The following is a 12,846-nucleotide window of genomic DNA, read 5'->3' as shown; positions in this document are numbered from 1 at the left end:
GATCTCATCAAAATCCCCTGCAGACACTTTTAAATGCAGATTGCTGGGCCATCTCTGAAAGTTCTGACTCAGTAGACTTCAGATGAACATCAAGATACTATATTTTTACCAAACGCCTTATGCATGAATGTTGAACCCCACTTCGAAACACCTTCCAAGTCTAGATGCTGGCTCCTCAAAGTGTGGTCCCTAGACCCTCTGGTACAAGTCTTATCTGGGAGAGCACCAGAAATACAGAATCCCAAGCCTAACAGAATTATTATCTGCATTTTAAAAAGGTCTTGAAGGTGATTTGTTTCCCATTTAAAGTTTGAGAGGCACTGATCTAGATATTTATCCCTTTCTAGGGAGCCTCAGCAACATTACTCTTATATTCCAAGCCCCTTCTGAAGTATCCTATCACAAGGGTCCCTGTGTTTGTCTCAGGACTGGGATTATTCCCAGGCATAAAAAGTACTTAGACAACTTTTCCATCCTCATCAAATAACTTACAAAAACACCAATATGAAATTCTGCATAATGAACAGTTGGTGTGCTTATGAAAGAAATATATGTGGTTTAAAAAATGACAAGAGAGGGGATTGCTAAGTGCTTGCAATTATTTCAAGTGGCTGCACAGAAAATAAGAGAAGGTATCATAAGGTGGATATAATTAGGAGTATGGAATAAAATTAAGCACAAGAAAATTTATGCTGGGTATTGGAATAAATTTTTTCTCAGCAAGGTCAGTGGTTCCTGTGGTTGTTCCATTAAAATGGCTGAACTCCTTTCTCCAGGTTGAGTAACTTTCAAACTAGACTAAGGGGAGCATTTGGAAATAGGAGGTTATCAAAAAACCCTTTACTGTTCGGGCACTGATCTGGATGATTTAATACAGCATTTCCTTTTCTGGAATTAAGCATTTACTCTTGCCAAATGCTTTCCAGTTGTTTTATTAACTAGGCTTTTCAAACACTCCTTTGAGGTCAATAACAATTTTATTTCCACTTTTTACAAAAAGGAGTTGAGGTGCAGAGGTAAAGGGACTTGGCCAAGGTCATTCTGCAAGTTAACAGCTGGTGTCTGTGCAGTCTGTGTGTAGCTTAGCTCCTAAATCAGGCTTCTGCGCTCATTCTTATGCCTCCCGGATGTTGGGAGAGGGGAAAGATGACGATGGGTGATCATTAAAGCCATTTTTCAATGTTTTTCTAATGCTCAGAGCCTTAAATGTGAGTAACTGGAAAATATTCTGAAATTTTAGACTATACTAGCAAATACAACTCACTGTTTTCTTTGATAGAATTCAGCCTTTTCAAAATAATGCAATTGAGTTAGGTCTGTTTGACCATTTGTTTGAGTGGTGTATACTTGAATTGGTCTGAGTTGGTATATTATGTCAAATGACTGGTTTAGTTGAAAATTTCCCTAGTGTTAAAGTTGTAATCGTTTCCTTTAAAACATGCGTTCTCACACTTAAGTGTGGACTTGTTAAAACAAGTTCCCAGGTGATACTGACACTGCTGATGTTGGGGTAGCACTTAGAGAGCCACTGCACAGAGTATAGCCACATTGCCAAACCCCAAGATTTCCTCAGTTTAAACACAGGGAATATCTGTAAACTATTACCCGCAGACCACAGAGGCTTCCTGTAAGCATTAGTGATCTGCTTGAGTTTTACTCTTTTATCTGCCCATTTTTAGCCACGGGGCACCGGGGAGGGAAAAAAATGTCTATAATGAATGGGTGCATAGCTTACTTCCCCAGACTATTAACTGTACTTCAGTCTGGCCATAAAGAAGTTTCAGGTCTCTTGTGTTAAATAAAAACTGATGTAAGGGGGGAAGGGGAGAATAATGGGAAATGCTTACCCAAGTATCATATTTCTTTAAATATGGTCATTTTTATTGGAGTAGAGGAAAGAATGATGGTAGATAGATTCAGGGTAGGTGTGGGAAGAGATATGTCTTCCATCATAGCCTTTATTCTAAAACTCTCTGCCTTTCCATTGAGACTGAAGTCAACTACATTACTCTACTCCTAACTACCTCTAGTCAAGGAAAATAGCAAGAAGAATTTTATTCTCTCACTGAGCCCCATAATACCTAGTCCTCCCTAGTTTCCCAGGGGCATGATCAATTTCAGTTCATCGTTTTTCCAAGGGTCACCATCTGCAAGTATATTTCAGGCTGTCTAATTCCACAGAAATATACTCCAAGGTTTAGAGCCTCCTCCTCTATCCGACCCTTTAAAAATAAATGCTATGTGAAAATGCCATCCTTCTGATCTGCTTCTAGTCAACACGTGTCCAGAGAAGCTTTATTGTTTGGAAGTCTGCTCTCAGTTATGGGGAATAAATAATAAATTGTTCTACAATAAAGCATTGCAGCACAGAACGTGGCACACTACCTGGCACATGGGTGGAGCTGAGAGAGCATGTGAGGAATAGATTTTACTGGACACTTACTGGGTGGTCGGCATCAAGCTCAGAACCATACATGAGGACTCTGTGAGAGCATTTGTCTAACTCAGAGATCTTCCGAGGGAACCAGGGCACATCCTGTAGCTCTGCTGAAAACAGTGCATGTTCAAAAATATTAGCTCACAGATTGTATTTTCCCCTTTGCAATATTTGTCAGATTGCAAAATTACCCAACAAGCTAAGATCACCCTTGCCTTCTTCCTCTGTCCAAATGTTCTCTGGAGGATTCAGCGTCACAATAGTGGTTTGAAATTTCAGCAACTGAATAAGCTCATTGAATTCTGTTTTCCCACACTCACAGTCCACAAAGATTTCAACCTCAGAACTTCTTCTCCGAGATTTCCTGGATTCAATATGAACCATGTTGACACGTTTTTCCTGTGGAAACACGAACAACTCAAAATCACCTTCAGGGGACAATAAAAGGAATGCCATCAGCTTTTCTTGTTCATGTCTTAAGCAAGGTGCCAAATACCCACAAAACAGGAAGAGACAATTTCTTTGTTCTTTAACCGTAACTTGGAAATGTTTCCAACCATTATTTCTATTAATAAAAAAATCTATATATTTATATTTCTATAATAGGTTGTCCTACCTCATGAAAAACAGAAGGGGCATTTAAAATATATAATGGCCCTATAAAATGCATTTAATTATGAACGTCATCATTTCCCAGAGAGTGGTACACATCCCACGGGTGGCATGTGATTATCTGTGGAAATATTATTTATTATATTATCATGTAATATCCAGATTTATATGTTTCTGAAAAAATAACTAAAACTCAAACCCCTAATATAAAGTTTTCTTATAAAATAAAGATTTAAAATAACCTTTTAGAAATAACCTTTTACAATCTTTTTTAAGTAAATAGTACAAATGGCAAGCAGAAACTGGGGAGGTGGTATGAAAATGACTGAGGCTTGGGAAACACTAGCCAAACTAGTGTTTCTTTTTCTCCCCATATGGAGCAAGGTAAGTAGTGAAGAGAGAATCTCTAAAGGCAAAAGGAAAACAACTCACTCAGGCCAGTGTGAGGAGGGTGAAAAAAGGTAAAAAATAACAATAACCCCTAAATGGGACCACTTAATAATTGTTCTCTTTCGGCAATCTTCAAACTGGCTTCAACCAAGGACGTGTTTCTGCAACTGTCACTCTATGATGGATCTCAGAGATAAGGGCAGTGATTTAATATTTAAAAATCAGATTAGAATTTCTCCAGTGATGTATTTTTTATTTCCTCTTAATTGAAGACTCTGTTCTCTCCATCCCAACCCATCTCCAAACAAGCAGACATCTTCTCACTCCAGATGATACACTCTGATCATCAGCACAATTCCTGACACAATCCAAGATGATCTCAGAATTTTCAGCATAAGAACAGGATAGGTAGTTTCCAGTACCAGAACTGTATCAAATCAAACAGCACCCTCTCCTATATAAAGAAACTAGTCTTGTGATGAGGAAGCTAAATGTTCTATTTCTTTTTTTATTAACCTTTACAATAATGTCATATTTTTTCAATTGGCTGATAATAATAGTAAGATTAATATAAGTTTAAGGCTCAAGAGATTTCACATATATTGTGTCACTTTGGGCTTTTAATGACCTTTGGTTGAAGCAGAGTAGATACTTTTAAGGGAACTGATATCCAGAGGGGTTAAATGGTTTAGCTAAGGCCCTATGACTAGCTGATAGCAGAGTGACAACTCAGGGCTGCTAACTCCTTCTCCAGGAATTTATCCACTGCACCCAGCTGTCTAATTGAATTGGCCTGCCTTTGGCACTGTATGGACACAGCCTTGGATGACATAATTATCTGTAAAATATTTCCCCAGATTTCCATTACCACTGTTTGTGGTGCCTGATCCCTTCTTCAAGGTCAAAGAAAACAAGAAATTATTTGCCAAATCAGGCTGCTCATTCCCCTACTACGATCATCATAGAGGCATCATAAGAATGCCTCATAGTTATATACTTCACAAAGCACTTTCACTCATACTATTTCATCCCAACAATCTTGTTAGGTAGGAACTATTATTGCTATTTTACAAATAAAGAAATTGAATCTAGGAAGCAGCTAGTGTTTAGCCAAGCCAGGAGAACACAGATCTGAATCCCCTGACTGCAATTCCAGCTATCTTTCCACTGCACTAGCAGCCCAAGGCATCACACAGAGCTAGACTCCTTATCTTACAGCTTTCATCAACAGCCACTGCTCCCAAACAAAATGCATTTGTAAGGGAAGGTGTTTGCTGAAAGAGAGAGAAACCATTCGGTGTATGCTGGCAAGAACACAACAGCTTTTCTGGGCTTTTCCAGCCTCACCCCTAACTGGGATCTTTCTTGAGGTTCAAACTACAGATTTGGGCCTGGTAAGATGCTACGGCACTTCTATAAGATAAGGGGAGGCTGGGCGCGGTGGCTCACGCCTGTAATCCCAGCACTTTGGGAGGCCGAGGCGGGTGGAACACGAGGTCAAGAGATCGAAACCATCCCGGTCAACATGGTGAAACCCCGTCTCTACTAAAAATACAAAAAATTAGCTGGGCATGGTGGTGCGTGCCTGTAATCCCAGCTACTCAGGAGGCTGAGGCAGGAGAATTGCCTGATCTCAGGAGGTGGAGGTTGCAGTGAGCCGAGATTGCGCCATTGCACTCTAGCCTGGGTAACAAAAATGAAACTCCGTTAAAAAAAAAAAAAAAAAAAAGATAAGGGGAAAGCTAGCCCAACTATATATGTATGTATATATATATATACACACATACGCATACATACACACACACACACACACACACACACATATATATATATATATGGAGAGTGACTCATATTTACAAAAAGATACATTAAACAATGAGGCTTAGGGGAATACCAAGTGCCTATACTCATGTATCTCACTTTTTTGTAATAAGCATGCTCTTAGAACATGTGTAAATTCAAATTTGAGCAAATCAAATCAAGCTGCAGGCACTTGCTACTTAAGATACCCTGTTTGGCTCCTCTTGTGTTTTCATTTTCAGGTGTGAATCTCATATTTTTGAAGTACTGACCTCCTAACCTGGCAATAGTCTTCAGAGTTCCTAACAAGCTAACTCTGCAATAATAAGCCATAGCTTATGCAATTCTGCTTATTTCATTGTTTGACAGACAAACCCCCCTTAAAGCCTCATCAAGTTTGGTTCCTTTGAATCTTTCACCACATTATCCAGAAATTGATTCAGTAATGTTTCATAGCAGAAAACAGGTTTGTAGCCAGGCACACAGTCACTTTTAAATGATGTAATGATATTTTACATTCACCTGAAAGAGCCTCAATACTTTTACCAATCCACCAACTTCATTTTTCAAGGAGAATACAACAGCTGTCTTGCCACTTTCAGTAGCAGTTTCACTTTTGCTGCTTCCCTTGTTGCCTTTGTCGTCATTTTTGCCAGAGTTAGCTTTATTTAGCTTCAGGAAGGTAGAAGCATAATAAAACAAAATATTAGTAAGGGTTCCAGAATCTTCCATAATTAAATTTTTTTTCCGCACATTTCATTTATAAGCTGGAAGCTCCACTGATTATACAACTTAAGGTAAAGTTGCCATGTCATTCATAAATTTCAATCATAAATATTGGTCTAATTTACTCTGGGACACTATTTTCCAGTGGTCTAAGACATCATCTAGTGGTTGAAATTAAAAAGGGATCAGATTTGCATCACTTTCATAGCAACAAAAACTTGACTGTCATAAAACATGAAGTATCATATATGAACAATTCCTGCCTTTCTAGGATTATTTTACAGCATAAAAATTGATCTCTTAGCCTAGTTGAATCATATGGAAACTATATTAATTACTAACCATAATAAAACTAAGATCAGGCATATTTTTGACAATAATTTTAGTTTCAATTAAATTTTAAAAACAAAATACTTATTTCATTCTGAAATATGTCAGCACATGCCCAGAAACTAATGGGAAACATTACTTTCTTCAATTACATCTACATGTCAATGTGAATACACCTGCAAAAGTTTAGCACAGATGAGTGTGTAACTCTAAGGCCAAAGGTGTCAGAAAATATTTGAAAAGTTACTATTAAAATTCAGCCACAAATAAAAGGAAAAAAGAAGAATCATTAGAAGCAAACAATAAAATCTGGCCAGTTAATCATTAGAAGCAAACAATAAAATCTGAGAAACTGAAAAAGGTTAACACTTTGTCAGCAGCTTAAGATTTTATATTGCCTAATGAAGTTCATGTCTATTAGTCCTGCTAGCTAAAGAAAGCAATGACAGATTCCAATAACTCAGATCACATTCCTGGAAATGCAGAATAAAAAGCCGGAAACTTTATTTAGGAATAGAATGGGAGGAAACGAAACAAAAACAAAAAGCTGGAAACTTTCATTTGACAGTCAGTGCAAAATTATGATGGTCTGTTTTATATTCTTTATATGTAAATACAGCACTGGGCAGACAGAATTAACTCCTGGCAAATGTTGATTTAATACTATCATACCAACCTACTACATCCTCTGAAACTGACAAATGTAGGTTTGATTTGGAACCCAGTGAATAGTTATTTGTCATTGTCTTCTTCTGATTTCTCTATTGGCTTTATTTTCACACATTGGTATTGCCTTACTCACTAGATTTATATGTAATAGACATGAAGATTTTATTATTCATGACTTGAGGGAGGGAAGAGGTTTATTCAGACATTGACATTTGACAGTATGTTTAGTCATTAAAAGCTCAAATATCTCAGTATTCTTAACATCTGCCTCCTCCTCACCACGTAACACACAGATCTCACATATATAAGTAGCATTTTTATATGAAAGGTTCATTTATTAACAATAACTATGAGCTTTCTTGTCCTTCTAGCAGTTAATTATAACTTCAAAATTATTCTTTGTAATATCTCTTCCAAATATTCATGATATTTAAATGTTAGAAAATCTATTTATTTTTTGACCTCATTTTTGCAAATTGATTAAAATAATTCTAAAAAAGTTGTCATGTTTACTTTTCAACATTTTTATCAGTAATGATATGTCAATACAATGCAATCCTCTTGAATGTATTTGGAGCTACAATATTAAAACAGATTATTCTATGATACAGACTGAATTGGATTTGGTTGATAAACTCTGATAGTGGAGTAATAAAATACCATTTAATATTTTTAATGACAAGGACCTCGATACATTTTTATTTCATGAATTTTATTAAAGCCCACAACTATTACCTCAAAGCAGGATCTAAAGTCCTGCAAATACTGCTTTTTTATTCTGTAAATATTTTAAACATAAAACTCCCTTAAATATATAGCAAGTGGTGTATTGCTTTCATTATTCCATCAATTAAACTGGAAAAAAATTGAGTAACGTGGAACACAGAAAAACTTTTTAAAGGAATCCAATCTTTCTTTTATTCTAATAATCTACACCCATAGCTGAGAACAGAAAATAATAGTTCTGTGTTTAAAGACCAGGCTTTGTAAACTGAAGGGGGTGTAGGAGACATAATGATCTTCTGAAAACTGTGGAAATTTATTTAATTTGTTCTCCCGACTCCTCCTCCACATAATAAATGGCTTTTCAAAATTCTACACACTCTTTTATTTGGTTGTAGATTTAAGACATTGGATCATTCAATCTCTCATTCTTAATGCTCAGGAACTTCTTAACTCTCTATGAACTTTGCGGTAAGGAAGTTTAGCACGCAGTAATTGGCACACTCGCTTTAGTTTACGGAGAGAAGAGGAAGACTGAAGGCAGAGAGGAGGAAAGCAGGGTAGACAGATTATACAGGAGAAAGTTGAGGTGTTCGTGCTTAGGCTATAAGGGGAATGCATATAGTGAGGAGAAGATGGTCACTACTTTAGAAAATACTTCTTCAGAGAGTGCCAGGTACGTAGTACTCACTGTTAAGCTGCCAAGTAGCTGATGCTCTTCGGGCACTGCTGAATCCAGGGACAACCCTCTCCTTGCCCAGTATTTACTGGAAAACATCATCATTGCTGGCTGCATGGATCTCAGTGTAATATTCTTTCTCTGCAGCAGGGGGGACTAGAGAGGCAGTAGCAGCGCTGGCGGAGATTGAGAGGAAGGGGCGTGGGATCACCTGCCTGCTTGGGGTGCTGTCCAGAGCCCTGGTGCTGAAGAGCAATACGAAGCATCCCATCCCCGGGCTTCTTTATATGAATGAATGGAGACTGATGAAAGGCTGATTAGAAAGAAACTCATTTCTGGTTGCTGATGGCCACAGTCAGATTACAGACCTGAAGCCTGGGGTTATCTGTGCTCATGGTGCGATTTGTTTCATAGGTCGAGTAGCCGTTTGGGCGGGGGTGGTGGAGAACAATACAAAAGGGGATATTATTTCTACAAGAAACCATCTATCCGCTGACGTTAGCTCTCATCTCTCAAGCCTGCTACTGGCAAGTTGACCTCAGTCTTTAAGCAACCGTGAATTCAAAGGTTTTGTGCTTTCTTTACAAAATTAGAAAAATAATTTTAAAAAGATCAGCACTGCTGAACCCTTAAACCATTTGGCAGACTTTTTCATTTTTAATTTTTATGGATAACTAATAGTTGTACATATTTATAAGGTACATGTGATATTTTGATACAAGTTTACAATGTGTAATGACCAAATAAGGTAATCAAGATATCCATTGCCTCAAGCATTTATCATTTCTTTGTGTTAGGAACATTCCAATTCCATTCTTCCAGTTATTTTGAAATATAAAAAGAAATAGATTATTGTGCTCCCGAACACTAGATCTTATTCCTCCTATCAGCCTGTGTTTTTTTTTTTACTCATTGACTAACTCCATTGTGTGTTAATTTGCTTTTTTCTGACCTGAGATATTATAATTTTGTGCATGTAAATGTGTGAGTGTACATATGTGTAATGGCTTTCATAAAAGGACTTCTTCTTAATCCTGTGATGTCTCTATGTAGAGTTATATGGAGGAAAATGTATTGCAAAGGAAATGTAAGGCTTTGATTTAGCCACATGTGGATACATATAGCTCAGACACTAACTCTGGAATCTTCCTCATTAAATGAGAAATAAAAGAAAACTAGATGTCCATATATCAGTCATTCATTTTAATACTCTTGTGGCTACTGAATTTTTTCTATCCACTGGAAATCATGGAAATTTAACCACTGGCATGACCCTTTCATATATAAAATGCTACTTAAATATATGAAATCTGTGTTATGTGGTAAGGAGGAAGCAGAGGTTAAGAGTACTAAGACATTTGAGCTTTTAATGACTACACATACTGTCAAATGTCATTGTGAACTAGATCAAATCAGGCAACAAGACTTGCATAGATTATTCAATATTCTTACTATTCAAACCTTAGAAAGTCATAAAATTAAATTCACCAGGCCACAGGAAAATGTTACCACTCTCCTGAACAATGAAAACTCTTGACCAAATATGCTGCTTGAAAATCTAAACAAAATCTGGTGCTCTCACTGCTTGTCTGTGTAGAAAAAAAATTTTTCAAAACACGTAGGGATAAACTAATATTGACTGAAGTTAAATTGTTTTTTGAGTATTAAAGGAACATAATTATTAATTGATCTAATTCCAGAAATATGATTTGACTTACATTTTCTGTAAAAGTGAGCTTAATCAGCTAATGGGAGAAGGAAGTTTAAATAAGATGAATAAAGAAATGATAATAATAGCTAATGTTATTGAGATGCAATGAAAGAAGCAGAGGTGTGACGGGATAAAATCCACTGGACAGTGTCCCTGCTTGGATGTGAAAGCAAGGAGAAAAAATATATTAAAAGTAATTTATTTAAAATATTTATTTAGAATATTAAAGATTTAACTACTTTTACTCACACCAGAAATCCTATTAAAACAGCATAAAAAATTCCTTTTCAAGGAACACAAAAATTGCTTAAATTGGAAAACAACAGCAATAAAAAATTAGAAACTTGAAAGAAGAAAATAATGATCAAAGGCTTTGTAGTCATGGGAAAGCTGAACCTTAAGCTATCAGTGAAGAAGACTGAGAAGCAACACAATTTACATGACAAAATACCCTAAAGGCTCAAATACCTATGGAATTGAAGGTAGATAGATGAGACTAAAAACGAATGGTTCAAAGTCTGAGAAGCAGTTAGACAAATCAAAACTTATAACAAAGTTACAATAATCAAGACAGTGTGGTACTAAGGACAAATATATAGGTAAATAAAATAGAATTGAATGACCAGAAATAAACCCTTGTAGAGGGAATTAATTTTTAATGAAAGTGTCAAGACAATTCAATGGGGAAAGAACAATCTTTTGAACAAACTGTCCCAGGACAACTTTGGATATCCACATGCAAAACAATGAAGTTGGACTCCTGTTTCACATTGGACACCAAAGTTAATTCAAAATGAATCATAAACACAAATGTAAGAACTAAAACTAAAACTCTTAGAGGAAAGTATAGGAGTAAATGTTTTTGACTTTGGATTAGGCCATCATTTCTTAGATATGACATTAAAAAATAAGTACCTAAAGAAAAAAATAAGATTTCATCAAAATTAAAAACTTCTGTGCTTCAGAGAACACCCACAGAAGAGTGAAAAGACAACCCACAATATGGGAGGAAATCTTTCTAAATCATATATCTCATAGGAGACAGTATTCAGAATAAAAAATTCTTACAACTCAGCAATGAAAAAAACAAATAGACCAATTTTAAATTGAGAAACAAAGTTTATTTGAGATAGCTTGCTCTGTTACCCAGACCAGAGTACAGTGGCACAATCATAGTTCTTGGCAGCCTCAACCTCCTAGGCTCAAGTGATCCTCCTGCCTCAGCCTCCCAAGCATCTGGGACTACAAGCACAGGCCTTCACGCCCAGCTAATTTTTTGTGGCCGTTGTAAAGACAGGGTCTTGCTATCATGCCCAGGTTGGGCAAAAAAAAAAAAAATTAATAGACATTTCTCCAAGGAAGTTATGGCCAATGCAAACAAGAAAAGGTGCTCTACATCATTAGTCATTAGGGAAATGCAAATAGAAAAACACAGTATGACTTCTGATCCATTAGGATGGCTAAAATAAAAAAGACAGACAATAACAAATGTTGATGAAGAAGCAGAAAATGTGGAATCCTTACACATTGCTGGTGGTTTTATACAGTCATTTTGGGAAACAGTTTGGTGGTTTCTCAAAATGCAAAACATAAAGTTACTGTATAACTCAACAGTTTTACTCCTAGGTATATGTAAAATGTGTAGTCACTTTGAAAAACCATTTAGCTGGTACTCACAAAGGTAAAACTAGAGTTACTATATGACTCAGCAATTCCACTCTTAGGTATACACACAAGAAAAATAAAAACATATATCCACAAAAATTATACATGAATGTGCATGGCAGCATTATTTGTAATAGCCAAAAGTAGAAACAACTCAAATACTATCACCTAATGAAAAGACCAAAAAATGATATATCATAAAATATTACTTAGCAATATAAAGAAATAAGGTACTGATACATGTCACAATATGGGTGAACCTTGAAAACATTATGCTGAGTTGTCCCGACCCGCGGGACGAGCAACGTGGACCCTAGGGAGGAAGTGGGGATTATGGGAGAGACAGGAGACGCGAAGAATGGAGACAAGTCAAGGGATCTGATCAAGTCTCATTTATTAGGCACAAAGCAGCAGCTTATAAGCAAGCAAAGGTGGGAAAACTTGGGGTAATCGAGTCAGAGAGTAACCATGGAGATGAGGCGCAGACTGGCCTTGTGATTAAGAAGAAAGTGGAGAAGAGATAAGTGGGGCAGGATGTGGAGAGATAAGTGGGGCAGGATGTGGAGAGATAAGTGGGGCAGGATGTGGAGAGATAACAAGGCCACAAGACTGCTTATCATCACCTTTAAGATAGTCAGATGGCTACTGCTTCCTACACTGAGTGAAAGAAGCCAGTCACCAAAGACCATGTATTGTAAGATTTTGTTTATATGAAATGTCTAGAAGATGTAAAATGAGATAATTTTTAAAAATGAGAGACACTGTTACCTTATTTTTAAAAAGCAGTTAAAATTCCATATTCCTCTTGACTAGTCTAAATAGCCAAGCTACCTCCTCTTTTGCCCCCAGGTAGAAAAGTGAAGATTAGTCTCTGGAAAGGGTAAAACAAAGGGCCTCTGTACTTAAAAGCATCAGGCATAGTTGAGAATAGGGGTGCCATTCTGGTTAAATGAATGTATTGAGACTCATGATATCATGACATTGAGCCTCTCAAACCTCAGAAGGCTGAGAACCAGGCATTTATTCTCTAGCCAAATAAAGAAAAAAAATTCTTTGGAGACTCTGACAAAGCTAAGAGCCAAGACCTTAAAACACATCAAGAGC

General features: G+C 36.7%; 1 protein-coding gene across 1 annotated transcript in view; it reads right to left on the bottom strand.

The window, feature by feature from the left end:
• TPH2 (tryptophan hydroxylase 2) overlaps window positions 1-8,625 on the bottom strand; it is a 97,908-nt gene extending 89,283 nt beyond the window's left edge. Inside the window, exons 1-4 of the mRNA XM_078336880.1 lie at window positions 8,379-8,625; window positions 5,762-5,911; window positions 2,653-2,836; window positions 2,444-2,544 (exon numbers count right to left, since the gene is read on the bottom strand). Of these exons, the coding sequence (XP_078193006.1) occupies window positions 2,444-2,544; window positions 2,653-2,836; window positions 5,762-5,911; window positions 8,379-8,483 (540 nt within the window). The 5' untranslated portion in view covers window positions 8,484-8,625. The remainder of the gene's footprint in view (window positions 1-2,443; window positions 2,545-2,652; window positions 2,837-5,761; window positions 5,912-8,378) is intronic.
• Window positions 8,626-12,846: the final 4,221 nt, after the last annotated feature.

The sequence above is a fragment of the Callithrix jacchus genome, chromosome 9 (assembly GCF_049354715.1).
Source record: "Callithrix jacchus isolate 240 chromosome 9, calJac240_pri, whole genome shotgun sequence".
Taxonomy (NCBI): domain Eukaryota; kingdom Metazoa; phylum Chordata; class Mammalia; order Primates; family Cebidae; genus Callithrix; species Callithrix jacchus.
Note: the sequence above shows the minus strand (reverse complement) of the source record. Positions and strands in the feature narration are given on the sequence as shown.